The 17,848-nt window shown below is 37.0% G+C and overlaps 1 protein-coding gene across 1 annotated transcript; it reads left to right on the forward strand.

Annotated features, from left to right (window-relative positions):
• Positions 1–547: 547 nt before the first annotated feature.
• On the forward strand, positions 548–16,027 carry LOC128013327 (kelch-like protein 24). Its single transcript, XM_052596239.1, has 7 exons — positions 548–745; positions 1,743–2,724; positions 4,475–4,659; positions 6,433–6,551; positions 9,960–10,148; positions 12,567–12,755; positions 13,727–16,027. Exons 2-7 carry the CDS (start codon positions 1,805–1,807, stop codon positions 13,925–13,927), a joined length of 1,803 nt encoding a protein of 600 aa, XP_052452199.1. The 5' UTR covers positions 548–745; positions 1,743–1,804; the 3' UTR covers positions 13,928–16,027.
• Positions 16,028–17,848: the final 1,821 nt, after the last annotated feature.

Below are 17,848 nucleotides of genomic sequence, written 5' to 3' on the forward strand. Positions count from 1 at the left end.
TTCTGTTTTACATACAGCAAATTATGAAATTATAAAATGTGCTCACGATGAAGGGAAAACGGGAATCTGTTTTTGGGGTAAAATGCAGTACAGGCGGCTAAATTAACACATTAAGCCACGTCTTAAAAATAAACCTAAAGTCTTCTGTGTTGTTTAGGGTTAGGGGATAGACAATACCATTTGCGCAGTAGACTACAATAACAAAATACGTCAGTGGAAAATCATGTGTGGGTGATTATTAGGGATGAGATTACATTTGTGATTGTTTACTAAAATATGCATTTACTGTTTCATTAATTCAGGTATGTTAATGTGTTTTGTAACATTTATAAACTTCTATGAAACTCTTAAGAGGAAAACAGAACCTCTTTCTGAGACGAGATTCATCTCCGCCACTCTTATGGCTGTTGAAACGTTTACAAACAATCTTTGGCCATGTGGCGTTTTTAGAATTCTGGTACTTGTAGTCTCCTGTGCCTCTACCGTCTTTCCTTTAGCCTGCAGTGACGACTACACTTCCCAGAACGTCTGCGTCTTCAGCTGATTGCCGCTTGTGTTTTTCGGATGTGATGATGGCAATAAAGGACCCTGCGGACCGTTTTTTTTTTCACCAGACGATCTTTTGGGTACACTGCTGGAATAGAGATGACCTCTGACGGCTAGACGAGCACAGTTTTCCTTGACTGATTTTTACTTTTTAGATATTGAAGAGACTTTCATAACAAACTCTTCACATTTTAAATAGGTAAGTTTATGATTTATATTATGACGTTAATTCTATTCTATTCTATTCTATTCTATTCTATTAAGTAATAATGAATATAAAATATGAGTATGAAACACATCTTTCGACATTTCATTATAATGTATGTATTTACATATCCCGCGCAAATAATGCAAAATATATTATTTGTACACTTTTATCTAAAATTCTTGATATCGAGTTATCTGTTGTCAACAGTGAGGCATAACTGCGACACAAAAATTATGGTATGCCCTTTTTGGGATTTTTTTTACTAAGTTTACAGTATGCTTTAAATATGTTTTTAATAACCGCTTATAAGTTATCGCCATTTGACTTGATAATTTCTTTATGTCATTAGTCGCGATTTAGTGGTATAACAAATATATATGTGATTGATTTGTCAGTCGACACGTGCTGCAGGTCCTGTTTTGAAGTAGATTTTGTTGACGTTCCCTAAATTCTTTGTTTTGATCCACTTGTTGAATACGGAAGTGACTGCTAGAGGGCAGCAGGATCAGAAAAGCACCGTTTAGTGTAAAGGTGTATTTACCTGGGCTTTGAGAGGGCAATGTGAGGCAAACAAAAGGTTGCCAGGTTGTCTTTACAAAGGGTTGATAAAGTACATCAAATTTTAGAAAGTACATTTTTATACTTTTATGTAAAAAAAAAAAAAAAACCTACCTTTATTAAAAAATAGGTTTGATAGGTAATGTGTCACGTTTGGATGTGTCTGGATACCATTTGCTGGATACTGTGTGGTTGTGATTAGGTACTACTTCATGTTTTGTAAATTAAGTCTGATAATCTGCATAAGCTTTAGTTGTTGTTTCAAGGATATTTTAATTTCGTAAGGAATGTTTTTGTATTGTATGTACATTATCACCACTTAAACGTAACAAAAGCTATGACTCAAAAATGTGACTTTTTGTCATTTTAAATAATTATAACAGGTTCACGAATTTCCCAATTAATATAATGTTTCTCTTTTTAATTTCAGCTGAGGCACCTTTTTTGGCTTTAATTGTTTACAAGGCCTTGGGCCTCATTGGTCTAAAAGCAATGGTACTTATTCTGGGCAGAAGACTGAACCGGGAGGACTCTGGAGTCCGTGAGTCCCCAGCAGTCAAGCGAAAGGTTCTGGAGATGGACAACAAGTCCCTCAGCAATCACGATGTGTTTGATTTCTCCTCTGGCCCGTGCCACTCTGAGAGCATTCTGCAGATGTTTAATGAGTTCCGTGACGGCCGACTCTTCACAGACGTTGTGATCAGCGTGGAGGGTCGTGAGTTCCCGTGCCACCGTGCCGTGTTGTCAGCTTGCAGTAGCTACTTCCGTGCAATGTTCTGCAATGATCACCGGGAGAGCCGTGAGATGTTAGTGGAGATCAACGGCATCCGTGCTGAAGCCATGGACACCTTCCTGCAGTACGTCTACACCGGACGTGCCCGCATCACTACAGATAACGTTCAGTTCCTCTTTGAGACCTCCAGCCTATTCCAGATCGGCACTCTACGTGATGCCTGTGCCAAGTTCTTGGAAGACCAACTTGATCCCTGCAACTGCCTGGGCATCCAGCGTTTCGCCGACGCACACTCTCTCAAGCAACTGGCCAGCCGCTGTCGCTCTTACGCGCTGCAGAGCTTTACCGATGTGGCCCAGCATGAAGAATTCTTGGACTTGCGTAAGGAGGAACTGGAGGAGTACATTGCTAGTGACGAGCTAGTCATTGGAAAGGAGGAGACAGTGTTTGAGGCAGTGATGCGTTGGGTGTATAATGACATGGACCACCGCCGAATCATGCTTCGAGACCTTCTCACCCACGTCCGCCTGCCCCTGCTGCATCCGAATTATTTCGTGCAGACGGTAGAAGGTGACCAGTTGATCCAAAATGCACCAGAGTGCTACCAGCTTCTGCATGAGGCAAGACGCTATCATGTCTTGGGCAATGAGATGATGTCACCCAGAACACGTCCACGCAGGTATTACTGGCATCTTACCATGTTCCCTGATGATGACGGTCTTTATTCAATTTACGAACTAGAAATGTTCACTAATGCAAGCAACAATCTAAGGCTTAGTCTTTAGCAGTTTAAACTACAGAAAGAGGAGAGAGTAGAGTCTTCCAAGCCTTGTCCCGAACTGTTTGACCAATTCACTATCAAAGAGTTTGTTTACCATGACTTGACTTCAAATTATTCTGAACTTACAGAATCAAGCATGGTGGTTTACTAGTCAGTAGTTATCATTAGCTTAGTTGAAATGCATTCTTCCAAGTACTTAAAGATCCCAGATACTTCTGGAACCATTTCAAAAAAGGCTGCAGTTCTAGATTCAGACATCCTCAAACCGCTAAGGCATGATTCAACAAGTGAAGTAACTTGAAGGCTTGTTTTTTTTATAGCTTTGCACTCATTAGTTGAGAATAAAAAAAAAAAAACTGTTGCTTAAATTTATGGAAATGGAAAAATCCAAGCCACATTGTAAGTACAGCGAGACGGAGCAAGAAGAGACAGCCCCTTCAGGCCAGCTGTATTGCAGTGCACTGTGGGAAAATAATGTCTCGGCGGGGCTTGCCCATACAAATTCTTCCTCCACAAACTTCATAACACACAAACACCTGAGTTTCGAAATGCGTTCCTGTTGACCTGATCCTGATTGCGGCATGCACTCTTTGTTTTTGTTATGTCTGGAGGAACATGTGAGAGAGTGAGAGAGAGCTGGGCTAGTGGAAAACTGCACACTAGTGTTTTTCTCAGAGCCGAATGTATAGTGACCTGGAATCTGCCTGAGCGTGATTCGCTGAAGGATCTTCCAATGTTACAGGGCTTATTTATTAACAGCCTCATTATAGACTGCTTGCAGACAGGTGTAGCAAAGTCATTAGGATAACTGCTGCCCTAGTCACATGCAACCAGCTAAAAATGGACAAAAGCTTGATACATATTCGTGCAAAACCTCAAAGTGTGCTTTGTTTACAACTCCACATACTGTTTGTTTTTCTTTGGTTTGGTGAAAAAGGCACACTCTCAAAACATCTCCTCAGCTTCAAAGGCTCTATGTAAGAGTTTTCAGACGGGTGTCGGTTTACAGTTGGCAGAAGTTCCACCTCTGTTTCCAGGCAGATTTGGGATGGTTCTTAAATTTGAATTATTGGATAGGGCCTGGCAGATCTCCCTTAAGTATTTTCAGGGATTGTGTGGGTGTGGCGCATTTTGACTAATTACATCACACATGAAAGACTGATCTGAATTTTCCATGTTTGCATGAATCGACCGTGCGACTGGCTCAATACGTTCTAATCTCTTTCCCCCGGAGAGTGTATTCAAAGTTCAACTCTAACTTTAGCGTATGGGCTCTCCAACCCCCTGATCATTTACACAGAGCACAGTCTTCTAGGCAGATGATTTTTAGGGGAAAATCCGGGGGGAATTAGTTCTGGATGAATTGTGTTTCCATGTGGATTGGTTCTTTGCACACAGAATACACATTGTGCTCCGGGCTCTATTAGACAGTGTTGTTCACTGCTATTCTTAGAAGGGGTTCTAAACTCTTCTCATTTCAGTGTCACTGCAGAGAAAAAAATAGGCCTAAAATGACAAGAAAACAAAATGTAAACAAAAAGTTGCAGTGCTAGATGTATGACTGAGTGTCCCTCTCAATGTTTCATGACTATTAATGATTTACATTTGTGAATGTGTCCAAGTTTGACATCCTGTCATGTCCCTGTAGGTCTACTGGATTCTCAGAAGTCATTGTGGTAGTCGGAGGGTGCGAGAGGATGGGGGGTTTCAACCTGCCGTATACCGAATGCTATGATCCTGTAACAGGGGAATGGAAATCCTTAGCCAAACTCCCAGAGTTCACCAAGTCAGAATATGCTGTGTGTGCCCTCAGGAATGACATTCTGGTCTCAGGTAAACATGGATATTTGTAATAACATTTCATGAATGCAAAATTGTTTCGCAGACAGTGGTGGAAAGATGTTTCTTGGTGTTAATGCATTTCCTGTCGAGACATGAAGATTAGGCATGAAATATCAAACACGAGTAGCCTTTTGTTTGAATCTGAGTCAGGAAGATGATTTGCTTCTTGCTAATATTAAGGGGAGGAACATTCTCATTCTAGACAGCATTTGATTTGAGAAAATGTTGAAAATCTTGTCAATGCAATATGAGCTATTAATATGTTTGGTCTGACATAGACTATAAATTTTGAATGTGTATATTTGCTAATTGTCAGTTTTTAAAGATGCATTAAGATCTAGATGACATTAAAGATAAAAGAAATATAAAGAATTGTAATATTAGGATTGCTTATTGTGAAATGAAAGATTGATTGTGTGATATCTAAGGCTAGCTTTTGTATGCCCTTCATCATTTTTATCCTCTGTCATTAATTTTTTGATTATTGTAGATGACCTAGTTTGATGTTTACCTCTTAGCTGGTTAAGTCTGCAGGGGTTTGTTAGCAGGGCCCCACACTTTACAGAGCAGCTCACTTTGAACAGCAAGCAGATTCAGCAAAAAGACTGTGAGACGTGATTAAAATGGACCAGGAATACCAGTTCTCTCATGAGAAAAGACTGTTAGAGAGAGAGAGAGAGAGAGAGCACAAGGCTGAGTGAGGGGGCTGGAATCCTGAGCGATCGGTTTGCATTCTGCATGTGCCAAGCGCTCACGTGTTTCCATGAGAACAGTTCTGTTAGTTAACACTTCTCCCTCTCACTGTATCTCTCGTTTCAACCTCCTTTAAGTTCATTCCTTTCCTCACACATCTAGTTTCTTCTTCTTCTTTGAAGTTTGTTCAGTAAGCCAGGACACGGCAGGCTTTTTCAAGACAGGAAGCATGTATATGTGTCATATTTCTATATATATTGTAGGCATCAAACTCAAGATGTGAGTCAGATATAAATAATGGAAATTGACACAATAGAGAGATGAGTTTCGGGTTGAACAGCTTTGCTGTTCTTTCCACACTGCCGGTGCTTCCTGAAGAACTGGAACAGTTATGAAGATGATTAGCTTTTGTTAGAATTATCACAGAGATGTACATTTGTTAACTGATGCAATCCCAGTCAAATGTTTGCTCACTTTTACCACTTACCGAGTCATTCTTTATAATTACTATTTTTTACATTGTGTAGTTATAGTTAGGACACTCAAACTATGAAATAATGGAAAAATGGAAGTATGGGAATTATGTGGTGATCAAATGAATGTTATACAAATCTTATAATTTTAGTTTTTCAGAGTATCTTAGATTATAGCTCTGCTCAGTTTTTCAAACAAATTTGTTGTTTGATTTTTTTTTTTTGATTGTTGGCTGATTTTTCTTTACTATCTGTTGGAAAAATAAATGTTAAATAAAAATGAATTAAAATGTATGTTGGTAAATAAAGTTATAAAGTAAATAAATAAGTTCTTAACAGCATATTTCTAGTTTAGAAATTATGTCTCTAATTATGTTGCTTCACCGGGAAGCTTCTCAAAAACTGGTGCAAGATGTCTGCAACTATTGTTTTATTATTCACAAATTATTCATGTGTTTATGTGAGATACAAAGAACAAGGAACATTCACCAAATGTGTCATGGGTCATTTACCTATTTACATTATTGCCTAAGTATTATATTAAGTGCATACTGCGGCATAAAATATTGGTTGTGACCAATTGGTGATGCAATTTCAGGTGGTAGAATCAACAGCAGGGATGTCTGGATGTACAATTCCCAGCTCAACATCTGGATCAGGGTTGCCTCCTTGAACAAGGGCCGCTGGAGACACAAAATGGCAGTTTTGTTGGGAAAGGTGCGTCCAATCACTCAAATCTTTTGTTTTGGAAGCCCACACATCCAATGAAACGAGAGTATTTTGCATAAATTAATATGGCACTTTAAAGTGCTAGCCAAATTTGGCTCATGCTAACATGGACAGGTTGTTGAACTATGAACAAATCCACACAAGGTAGACTACACAGAATGTTTAAAACCAGTTGACTGAAACCAATACACTCCAACATTTTAAGGGTGTTTTTGTTGGCTCAGTTAGTCATGCCACATTAAAGATAATGATTTCTTGTTTTGATGATGGCTATGGTTTACATAACTCTTCCTATGATTAATATTTCCTACATATAGGAATGGATGTTGCTCTTTGTGTTGTCCTCAATTTGTCTGTCACTTTCAAAGCCTCCATTTTCCCTCTTGGAACCTGTTCCTTGTTTTTATTCAACAATGACATCATTTTTAACCTCTCCCTAGGAGCTGGTTTTCTTACAGTGCAGTTTTTAATAATAAGTAACTGACGTTGAAGTGATCAGACGTGTACAGCCCGTACCATAAAGGAAAGACTCTGCCAAAAGCATTTGGATCTGTATACACATATCAGGCTGTTTTCGAAGAAAAAAACAAATTTACTTCCATAATCCGCTCCAGAGATCTGATTTAATTTAGCAGGGGGTAAAACAGTTCTGTTCTGTTCTGTTTGCGAAAGATCTGCTGCATTTTATGTATTCAGTGAGGAACCAACTCAAAGGTTCAATAATTTCTTCTTAAAGTAAAGTCTTCTGAATGGAATGAGCCAAGCCAACAAAAGCTACTTGTGCAATAACTAATTAACATGCACTGTGAGTTATAGCCAGCTGTCTGCATGAACGCCTCTTTCACTTGGTTTGTTTGTTTGATTCTTTGTATTGCGGATTATTCAGATATTTTCCCCTCAGATTCCTGTCTCTGAGTGTCTGCTATAGTCTCTCCAACTCTTTGTGTTTCTGTAAAAAAAACCTGAATTTGACCCCAGAAGGCATATGGATTGTTTGACTGTGGTTAGATTTATCGCTAAAGAAAGATTCATGACTGATGGATGAAATCTAATCAACTCACAACACCAAGATAAAAAAAAGTTACCATCGGGTTATGCTGCGATTAAAGTAATGTGAGCCGTGCTGGCACTGGTTAGATATACTGTATGTGATTATTGTGTTTGTGTGATACAACATTTCAATGAAAATGACTCACACTTATGCACACAGTGAACTGATAAAGCATGGTTTTTATAGCTATTTTGTTGATATACCATCTTATCAGTCCCAGGGGAGAAAGGACTGTCTCAATAACATATGAGTCTGAACAAAGAGCTCACCAGAAAGCATATGGCTTTGTTTTTGTGTAAGTGGCGTGTGGCCCCTCTGTGTTCGAGCATGTTCTTGCACCACCACTGGTCAAACCGGTTTTCTTGGTTGTTCCATTAAGCGAAACATGTTTACCTTCTTCTTTATGGAGACACTAACTCTACAGGGTTTTTGTGTTCCACGTGTTTTCATTTGAGAGTTAATGAGAAATTTCCAGAAGTCTCTTTGGGTACTTAGAAACACAAGAGTGATTGAGTATCAACACAGAACTGTTAACACGTTGCACTCAGAAAGCTCATGTTTTTGCAGCGGTTCTGTTTTGGTCACATCTATTGGATGCTGCCAATATTGACTGGTTAATAACCCAGGTCACAGAAATCCCTTCAACTGTAGTTTTCAACTGTCTTAACTGATTTATGCAAAACCTGATTGCTCACATTGACATTCACATTCGCTCTCACCCTGTTACCCCTATTTTGCTCTGCATGTAAACATCTTTACTGGCATCCGGCCAACTCGTGAAAGGGGCATATCTATTTATGTTTTGACATCAAAACAAGAGAAAATCTGAATAGTGTAAACAAGATTTTCGGTCACATTTTATTTAAGTCCAATTTATTTATTTAATTTTTTTTACTTTTGCCACAATAAACTCCTTATTTGCTGCTTATTAATAGTTAGTAAGGTAGTTGTTAAGGTATTAAGTAGGATTAGGGATGTAGAATATTGTCATGCAGAATATGTGCTTTATAAGTACTAAAAACACTCAATATGATAATAATAATAGGCATGCTATTAAGCAAATAGTTAATAAGAATTAGTCTCTATACAAAAGTTTTGACAGGTTTTCTTGCATTTTGGTTTTGTTTCTAATTAGTGCAACTCATGAAGGCTGTAATAAAAATACATTTCATTTTCATAATAATGTTTCATTACATAATATATCTTTTTAATTTATTTAAAATATTTACACTGAAGCAGTACTTATATAAAATGTTATTAGAATTACAACTTGTTTATCCCCCCCAAAAGTTTGTAGATGTCAAATGGTACAACCTCATATAATGGTATAACCCCAAGATTAGTTAAGTTTAAAAGAAATGGCAAAGGGTATAAGACCAAAATTAGTTCAGTTTTTTGACATTGTCAAATAGTATAACACCATGTCATGGTATAACCCCAAAATTAGTTCAGTTTTTAAAATTTTACACTGTGTAAACTAAAGATTTTTATTTTATTTTTTTATTTTATTTTTAAATGAACAACAATATTTGTTTTTATATTAGTGGTTATATATACTACATTGCCCATGGTGGGATGTTGGGAGATGGGATGCTTCACTGGCATTTGAAACCCCTCTCTTTACACTGTTTTATGAACACAATGAATTCATACATACTACTTATTCCACATAATGCTGTACAGATTCAGATGCACAGTATTTTGTTGGAAATAGACAAGGAAATTATGACATTGTGTGTGTGTGTGTGTGTGTGTGTGTGTGTCTGTGTGTGTGTGATTTATTTATTTCCTTATCTTAATCATAGACTTGCCACAAAGTTATTCAAAGTACTCGCCTCTGGTTACTCCAGACAGAGTAAACCAGAAGAGTCTAACTGCTGACACAATCAGAAGTGATGTGTTCTCCTCATGACTATTTATAATGCAAACTCAGTTGGATGTAGAAGTTCCTCTGAATTGCCATTTGTCTACAAGGACAATTCTTGGATTGGGATTGGGATGGTTTAGTCCACTTTACCTAATAAAAAAAAGCATGTATAATCATAGATTTGTTTTGTCACTAATGCAGTGCTAGCCTCTGGGTTTGTGCATGTGCATGTGTCTGTATCAATCCCTTTGTCATTACATCCATTTCATAATTGCGATATCAAAGGGTAAACAGTAGTTCTTGTTTGGTTAAATCTACATGCCTCATTTTTCCTCCAGATTGTGTCATCCTCAGAAATGTCACGTACAACTCAAAACAGAGAAAAACAGTTTGAACGTACTTCCATTACACAACACTAATATGGTGTTTGAAATGTATTGTGTACGGGCTCCATAACTTAAATTGTGTTCATCTACAGGTGTATGCAGTTGGTGGGTATGACGGTCAGTCAAGACTAAGCAGCGTCGAATGCTACGACTCTTTCTCAAACCGCTGGACGGAGGTGGCACCCATGAAGGAGGCCGTCAGCTCGCCAGCCGTCACCAGCTGTGTCAGCAAGCTGTTTGTGATTGGAGGAGGACCTGATGACAACACATGCTCAGATAAGGTTTGTTGAAGAGTATGACGCATGGTGTTGAGGAGTAGGGTGTCTTTGAAAACCGCCCTGTTAGTTATCTCTGCATGTCATTGTGCATTTACTGCATGCAAACATTACATTTATTTTTGGGTCATGCTACTGGAGGGTGTGACACTTTGTTTTCCAGTGTAGTCATCTTGAGATTTCTCTAAACAGTGCAGTGGGCCACAAACCCAGCCACAGTAAATAAGAGCTCTGATTATACAGTTTAAATTAAGATATGGGTGATTATTTTTTCGTTGCTGTTACTTTAATAAATCTTTAATCCTATTAAAGTCTGTTAGCAAAGACTAAGAGTAAGAATAAGAATAGTTAAACAGTGTTCACTCAGAACAATGGGAGGGTTAACTAATTAGCATTATTAAAATCACTGTTATTTTAGTATTCATGTACTACTATTATTGTATTTTTTATTACATTGAATTAGATTTTATTATTAAATTTTCATTTTTGATTTTAGTTGAAATTTAAGTAATTTTATTTATTGGTACTATTATTATTTTGTATTAGTTTTGTAGTTCAAATATTTATATTTATTGTTATTTTAGTTTTATTATTTGTTGTTTTACTATTTATGATTTTTGATAGTTTTAGTTAAAGGGATAGTTCACCCAAAAATGTTGTCATTATTTACTCACCCTCATGTCCTTCAAACCTGAGTTTCATTGATTATGTTGAACATTAAAGAAGCAGGGCTGTCAGATTAACGTGTTAACTTAATTAGTAATGAAAAAAATAACGCGATTTAAAATATTGTAACAAAGTTAACGCACTGGCCCTGCCCCCAGACCTGTACATCATCTTAAATTTAATACAGTTGACAAATATTGTTCCATACTTTATGTTAGGCCATTGTAGCCTAGACATTTAACATGATAATAGCTTTAAATTAAATGATCTTTTGTGGGCATTTTTACATCCAAATTTAGTTTGCCATTAATTAGATTAATTGCAGCACTCTGAATCGACTGTCAAAGAAGATATTTTGAAGAATGCTGGTAATCAAATCGTCAATGGTCCCAACTGACTTCCATAGGTTTGTTTGTCTACTATGGAAGTCCAACAATACCAATTTGGGACCAACAACTTATTGGTTCTTGAAAAAACTTCTAAATATCTTCTTTTGTGTTCAACACAAAGAATTGTTCACAGTTTTGGAATGACATTAGGGCGACTAAATGATGACAATATTTTCATGTCAATATGAACATTTCCTTAAACGCTAACAACAGTTTTATACTCAAACTTAATAACTTATCTATGTACAGTATAGTTGAGGTGAAAAAGAGGTCATTCTATGTTTAAATTCGTCAGTTGAGGTATGACAGGAAGCTTAAGTATACAAAGTCCCTACTATGGTAACTATGACATTGTGTGTGACCAAAAAGACATCAATTGCTTAAACTCTGTGTGTGCCAGCTGTTAGATTCTCCCCTTTGTTGCATGATAGGAGCTTGTTTACTTTTACACTGTGGTTGGACAAAGTTTTTCCCTTCATCGTGGCCTAACTTTGACTTAACTGAACAATAGATTTGGAGAGAAGTTGAAGGTGCTTTCCGCTGCCCCCTAAAGGAGTTTAACAGTTACGACCATCTGACCTGGATCTGTCAGCCCGCTCTGATACATTCTCCAGGTGTCTCTTTGGAGAGAAACACTCAGCTGCAGATATTTCACTGGATTCCCTTAATGTATTTAGCTGTGCTTCAGTGTCGTGGTTCTGAACTAGTTCACCTTTAATTGCCAAACAAACTTCTTTGGACCCATTATTCTACTGAGTACAGCTTGATGCCATTTTTTTATATTTGTTGTGATGGTTGTTTAGGATATTGACGAAAACGGCTTCAGGGAATTGGAGTTGGAGCATTTCCTGCTTCCTTATAAGAAGTTCTTATGTTAGTTATGTCACCTGTCTTAACTCTGATTGGTTAAAGCATATGTTTTGTGTGTAATTTGACTATTACTGTCATGTAGTCAGACGGTTCTTTTGCACAAGTGTCTGCTATTTCCAAAATGTGTGAAGCCCCTGTAATACCACCCCCTCCCGTATCACATACTTCACACAGAGAGGGAGATAAAAATGCATTCAGGCTTTTCTCAGGAGATATCGTGTCTGTGTACGATTTATGTTTCCTTCTTATCAGGACACATGATCGCTGATTTCTGTTTTTTTGTGAGTTCACATTTCCTCAAGGCAGTTTCATATTTGTAAGACCACAAAAAGTCTATGAAATTGTTATCAACACCCTTGTTTACTAAAACGGCAGAGGGATTGATAGATGTATGTGACTCCAGGAACTGTTTTGTAGCCTGAGGAGATATAACATTGACCAAGTGTTTTTTTTATTTATTTTTTTTATTATTAACATCAGCTTGTGTTTTTTCCCCCAGGTTCAGTGCTATGACCCAGAGTCTGACTCCTGGTTGCTAAGGGCCAACATCCCCATTGCTAAGCGCTGCATCACAGCAGTATCTTTGAACAATCTCATCTATGTTTCTGGAGGTCTGACCAAATCCATCTACTGCTACGATCCTACTGAAGATTACTGGATGCATGTAGCTCACACATTCAGCAAGCAGGTACTGGCTGTCATAAAATGAAGATTTAACATGCTTTAGAGTGCAAAGTGGATTTACCTCTAGAAGTGTTTTTCTTATTCACTCTCTCAGTAGAGAATTAAAACAATTCTTCAATAAAAAGTTCTAGGAAAGAGAATCACATTAGAAAAAAAATCTTAACACATATATTTAGATTTTTTTTATTTTACATTTTAATTATTGATATATTTGTAATCTTTAGTTTATGAATTTGCTAAATGTGGATATATATGCGATAAATATATATGATTTAACCCTGTATTACTATGACTTTGGAAGGCGTTTGTCTTTCAAACACATTCAAATCCACAATTTCTTTTGTACTTGTAATGCAGGGATTCTTAAACCTTTTTTTTAAAACCACTTTCACCTAATATATTTACTTTCTTAGTATCCCTGAGATTTTTAAATAAATATTTTAATAATTAAGTACCATGTTTGCATGTTCAGGGTTCTCTGTTGGTTAACGGTGACAAGACATTAGGGTAAAAAAAAATAAACGTTTTTTTTTGTGTGTGTGTTTTATTTTGATTGATATTATTTGAAATTTTTATGGTTTAATTAAATATTAGCTTTACGTTGAACTCACAAACACCCTGCCGTTTCTTCACGAACCACAGTTTGGGAAACCTTGTTGTTAATTACAACAAATGTAATATAATTACTTTCTCTTTCTATTTTTATATCAATATAGTACAAGATTATTATTTTTAAATCAGTGTGATTAAACAAGGTAGGTCAACAGTAATCTAAAAGTAATCAAAAAGTAGTCTGATTACATTTACTCAAAATGGATTACGTTACTAACTACAAATTCTGTTATGTAATTTAGAATAAGTAACAGATTATTCTACCCAGCTCACATAAACTTCCTGAACTCATGTGTTGCACTCGCTTGACACACACTTGAGTAAACAGACCAGCATGTTTATGCTCTCGCTCTTGTTTTTCAGGAAAGTTGCGGTATGTCGGTATGTAACGGAAAGATCTTTATCCTGGGTGGCCGTGGTGAAAACGGAGAGGCGTCAGACACCATCCTGTGCTATGACCCGTCCACCGGTATCATCACAGGCGTGGCCGCCATGCCCCGCCCCATTTCCTACCACGGCTGCGTCACCATCCATCGCTACAATGAGAAGTTCTACCATTCATGACATTAAAATGCACACTCACACAGGGACATGGACAAACTGAGCCTTACTAAAGATAGCGTAGCATTGCTATAGATAAGGTGAGTCCCAAACACCTCAGTTCAAAAGCTTTGAGACCAGTCAGTTAAACTGACAGTTACACAATAACCCATTTCAGTGTACAGTATAAACATTCTATCATTCATTCACCCTCACGTCATTACAAACCCGTATGACTTTTCTTCTAAAAAAACAAAAAACAAAAGATGATATTTTAGCCAAAACAAAATTAGACCCCAACTGACTTTCATTGTGACATTTGTCATCTATCTTCTACCAGCCTGACTGACAGATACTGACTATGTATGGATTTGCATATTTCCAATCCGTTACCCAAATATTTCTAAACTGATTGACAGTGAATTATAGCTGGTCTCTGATCTCTCATCCTCACTTTGTTGTTCCCGTTTCTTAAGCGTCTTTATTTGTTTCTTCCACTTCATTACTATTATTGCATTGTATTCTAATGTATGGTGTTAGTGGTTTTTTTGAGTGGGTGGGTGAATGGTGTCATTATTTGTGTCTGGTGGATGGAGTGTTCGATTGAGATGGATCCGTGTGTATACTGTATGTAAGTGTGTTTGAAAAGATTCAGCTGGATGTGTGTGCGTGATAGACAAGAGAGTATGCAGGAACCACTTTTTTGTTGAGCTCCCATTTCTAATGGTGAATAGTTCGCAAAAAAAATCCATCAGGCACCGAAAATTGTTTCTTTTAATATTTCTTTACGTATGCATGTATGTATTTGGGTGATGTTAATTGTATTTAGAAGTAGAAATTGTGGCTATCATGACATTTAACAAAACGTGTTTGCTCTTTTAGTAATGACATCTATATGGAGCATTACTATGTTGATTAACCTCTGCATTATTATGGCGTATCATTTAGCAACATGCTTTTTTGCGTATCATATAGAATACAAGCAGTGATGTCTTAGTTTATAGATTACCTGTTTATAAGTGAATCATATTATGTTCTTTCACTTTTTTTAAGTTATTTATTCTTTATAGAAATCCGAAAGCCCCAACCAGGCACTTAAGTCAATATATTGTAGTGTCCCAGATGTAAATATGAATTTGTTGATCCTTCTTCAGGTTTACTGTATCAGTAAGTGTTTGGAACGGTGAAGCATCAGGTCAAATGGCCAGTTCACTTTCTCCGCTTCCATAAAACTCTTCTTTTTTTGTTCTCACAATAATCTGAGCTCAGTATTTGTGTGTACAGTGCAGTGACGTAGCTGCAAAATATTGTGTGTTTGTTCGGTGGGGATTCCAAGAGCAGTGATGTCAACTCTGTTTTCTGCTGTTGGTTAGCAAGATTGTTTAGTGTAGCTGCAAGAACAGAACAATAGAGGATACACATTATTCATTTTACCCTGAGAATTATACTGTGTAACTGCAAGACCCTGCACACATACAATATGCACATAACACCGCATGGCTTTTCTATAACCTTTTTGAGTGTAGCTTATTGGTGTGTAGTTTTGCGACCGCACTATATGTTTGTGTAAATAAATGGTGTGAGTTTGGCATCTATATTGCCTTGTTTTTTCTAATAAATTTCAGTTGCTAAAAGCCATAGACAGACTGAGTGTTTATGTTTTTTATTTTACAAATGTTTCTTATACAAAAGTCCTTATACACTTTAGGGTATTGAGATTATGTATATGTGCATGCCACAAATTATTTAACTTGTATGTCAAAAAAACTACAACTCATTATTATGGCAAGGATGTGCCTTTAGTGCTAATTAGTGATGGTTTGGCAGAGGAAAGTTCCAACTTAAGAAAATATTACACAAGTGCATTAAAATAAATTACTTTTTTGTGCCTTGTGGGGGAATGATACACATTTGAAAACTTGCCAAAGATGTGTGATTGGTTTTGTCTGTTAAAATCACTACAATATTGTAAAAAAAAAACTGCAAGTCTTTTATGTCATCATTTTATATGTGTGAAACTGTCACACAATTTTTCATGTTCTCAGTACCTGAAATGTATGAGAGCTTTATGTGCTGTACATGCATACGTTTCTTCAATAAAGCTACTTTTAGTACGGGTTTGTACACTATTGTTATTTGTTTTCTTTCTCGAACCTCAAATTTATATTTGCACCAATACACTGAAAAAAAGATTTTTTTTTTTGACTGTGTAAGTATTGAATTCATCCTGCACTGATACAAACAAGTATAATATCTCATATATTGAGGCAAGCTATTATATTTCAAACTGATCAGATTTACAGTTTTCACCTCAAAGGTGATTCCAATCCAATATTCTTATGCTAAACAAGGGAACTATAATCATATATAAAGACCACAGTATATTGAATAGTTTAGCAATATCAAAGCAAAACCCTGGCATCACTGTGGTAAGTTTTTCTCAGGTAAACACTACTCATATTTTGTAAGGAACCTTAACCTAAATAGTTAGTACTGTTAAGTTGTCAGGTCATGTGTTTCTGCTGTAGTATTGCCAAAATCCCCCAAGCCCTGGTTTCCATCCAGTGTACTGAGGCATTAATTTGTGTGCTAAGATACTTTGAATAATAACCGTCTACTTACTGACAATAATGCTATGCTAGTCAAACAACAAGCAGATGAAGGGTTGAATTACAGAGCCACCTGCAGATAAATGATTCTGTATGTCACTGCACACAGAACCCCACCAAGAGAGGAACTGAATAACTGTCACCACAGGCAATGTGGGAAAATTGATCAACTTGACCTACTAATGTTGAAAATGGTACAATATGGCTTTTTTTCTCTCATGAATGATGATTTGTTTTACTGGAAAAAACTAAAAGAATTCATAGAATTGTGATTTGCAATTCTTTTGTCTCAACAGACATACCTGCCATTCACAGGGTAAACAAAGGAATTATTTCTTTAAAGGGGTCAAATGAGCTTTGTAAAAAAACTACAAGTTTCAAAAAGGCGGAGCATAGAGAAGAAACAATAATGTATATTGTGTACATTATTTCTTTACACCAAATACACAAAATAATGTTCTTTTTAGCAGCATCATATGACCCCTTTCAAATAAAACTATCACTTCTGGCTACAGGCAAGACTGCTTGAGACGTTTGATGCAGTTCACATACAACGAGAAAATGTGATATTTGATGTTTGATTTTTTTATTTTATTTTTGCTACTAGTAAAGGAAAGATCACTCAAGGCACATTTAACTCAATGTGTTTTGCTATTTTAGAGAGAAAAGAGAGATCATAATATGACACACATACACTGTATATGGGGAATATAATGGAAATATTTGGTGTTATACCCTCATCAGCCCACAGGGGCCACTGTTGAGCTGCAGCACGCTGATGAACTGTCCAGTAGTTTATGTATGTACAGCATCACCTGTGGGGTTTGGAAATCTGTGTTAGGGAATGACAGGAATCTCCCCGCTCTAATGGACTGGCACAGCAGCAGCTACAGCTGCAGAATCCCTCACAGTCTCTTTACTTCTAATTGAATACAGAGTTTCTGTTATATGCGTGTTTAGTTTGGCAGCCCAGTCCAGCCACCCTCAAAGCTGTGTCATTTTTCATCCTTTATTCTGCACTGACACGCATGTAATGTGGTCTGAAATGCATGAAGAAGGTAGAGGGTGGGAGAGGAGGGAGATATACATACGCAGCGAAAGAAAACACGTGTCTTCATGCTTGTCCACACATGCGTGTTTAATGTGATGCCCTAACCAAGCTCCTGCACATCTAAACATGTTTCATGTTTACCCACATTATATGGACTAGTAATACAGTGATTCTAAAGACACATTGCATGCTTCCTGCTCAGTGCTTCTAAAATAAAACTGATGCATACTATTGTACCTCAGATTCACCCTGGTAGCCATTGTTTCTACCAAAGAGTCATGGCTG

This window comes from Carassius gibelio, chromosome B24 (assembly GCF_023724105.1).
Source record: "Carassius gibelio isolate Cgi1373 ecotype wild population from Czech Republic chromosome B24, carGib1.2-hapl.c, whole genome shotgun sequence".
Classification (NCBI taxonomy): Eukaryota; Metazoa; Chordata; class Actinopteri; order Cypriniformes; family Cyprinidae; genus Carassius; species Carassius gibelio.

Bases quoted from the DNA above. Each gene is read 5' to 3' on its own strand.
- LOC128013327 (XM_052596239.1), top strand. From the start codon at position 1,805: ATGGTACTTATTCTGGGCAGAAGACTGAACCGGGAGGACTCTGGAGTC. The intron at 6,552-9,959 runs GTGCGTCCAATC...GTTCATCTACAG, and splicing joins TGGCAGTTTTGTTGGGAAAG to GTGTATGCAGTTGGTGGGTA. The intron at 12,756-13,726 runs GTACTGGCTGTC...CTTGTTTTTCAG, and splicing joins CTCACACATTCAGCAAGCAG to GAAAGTTGCGGTATGTCGGT.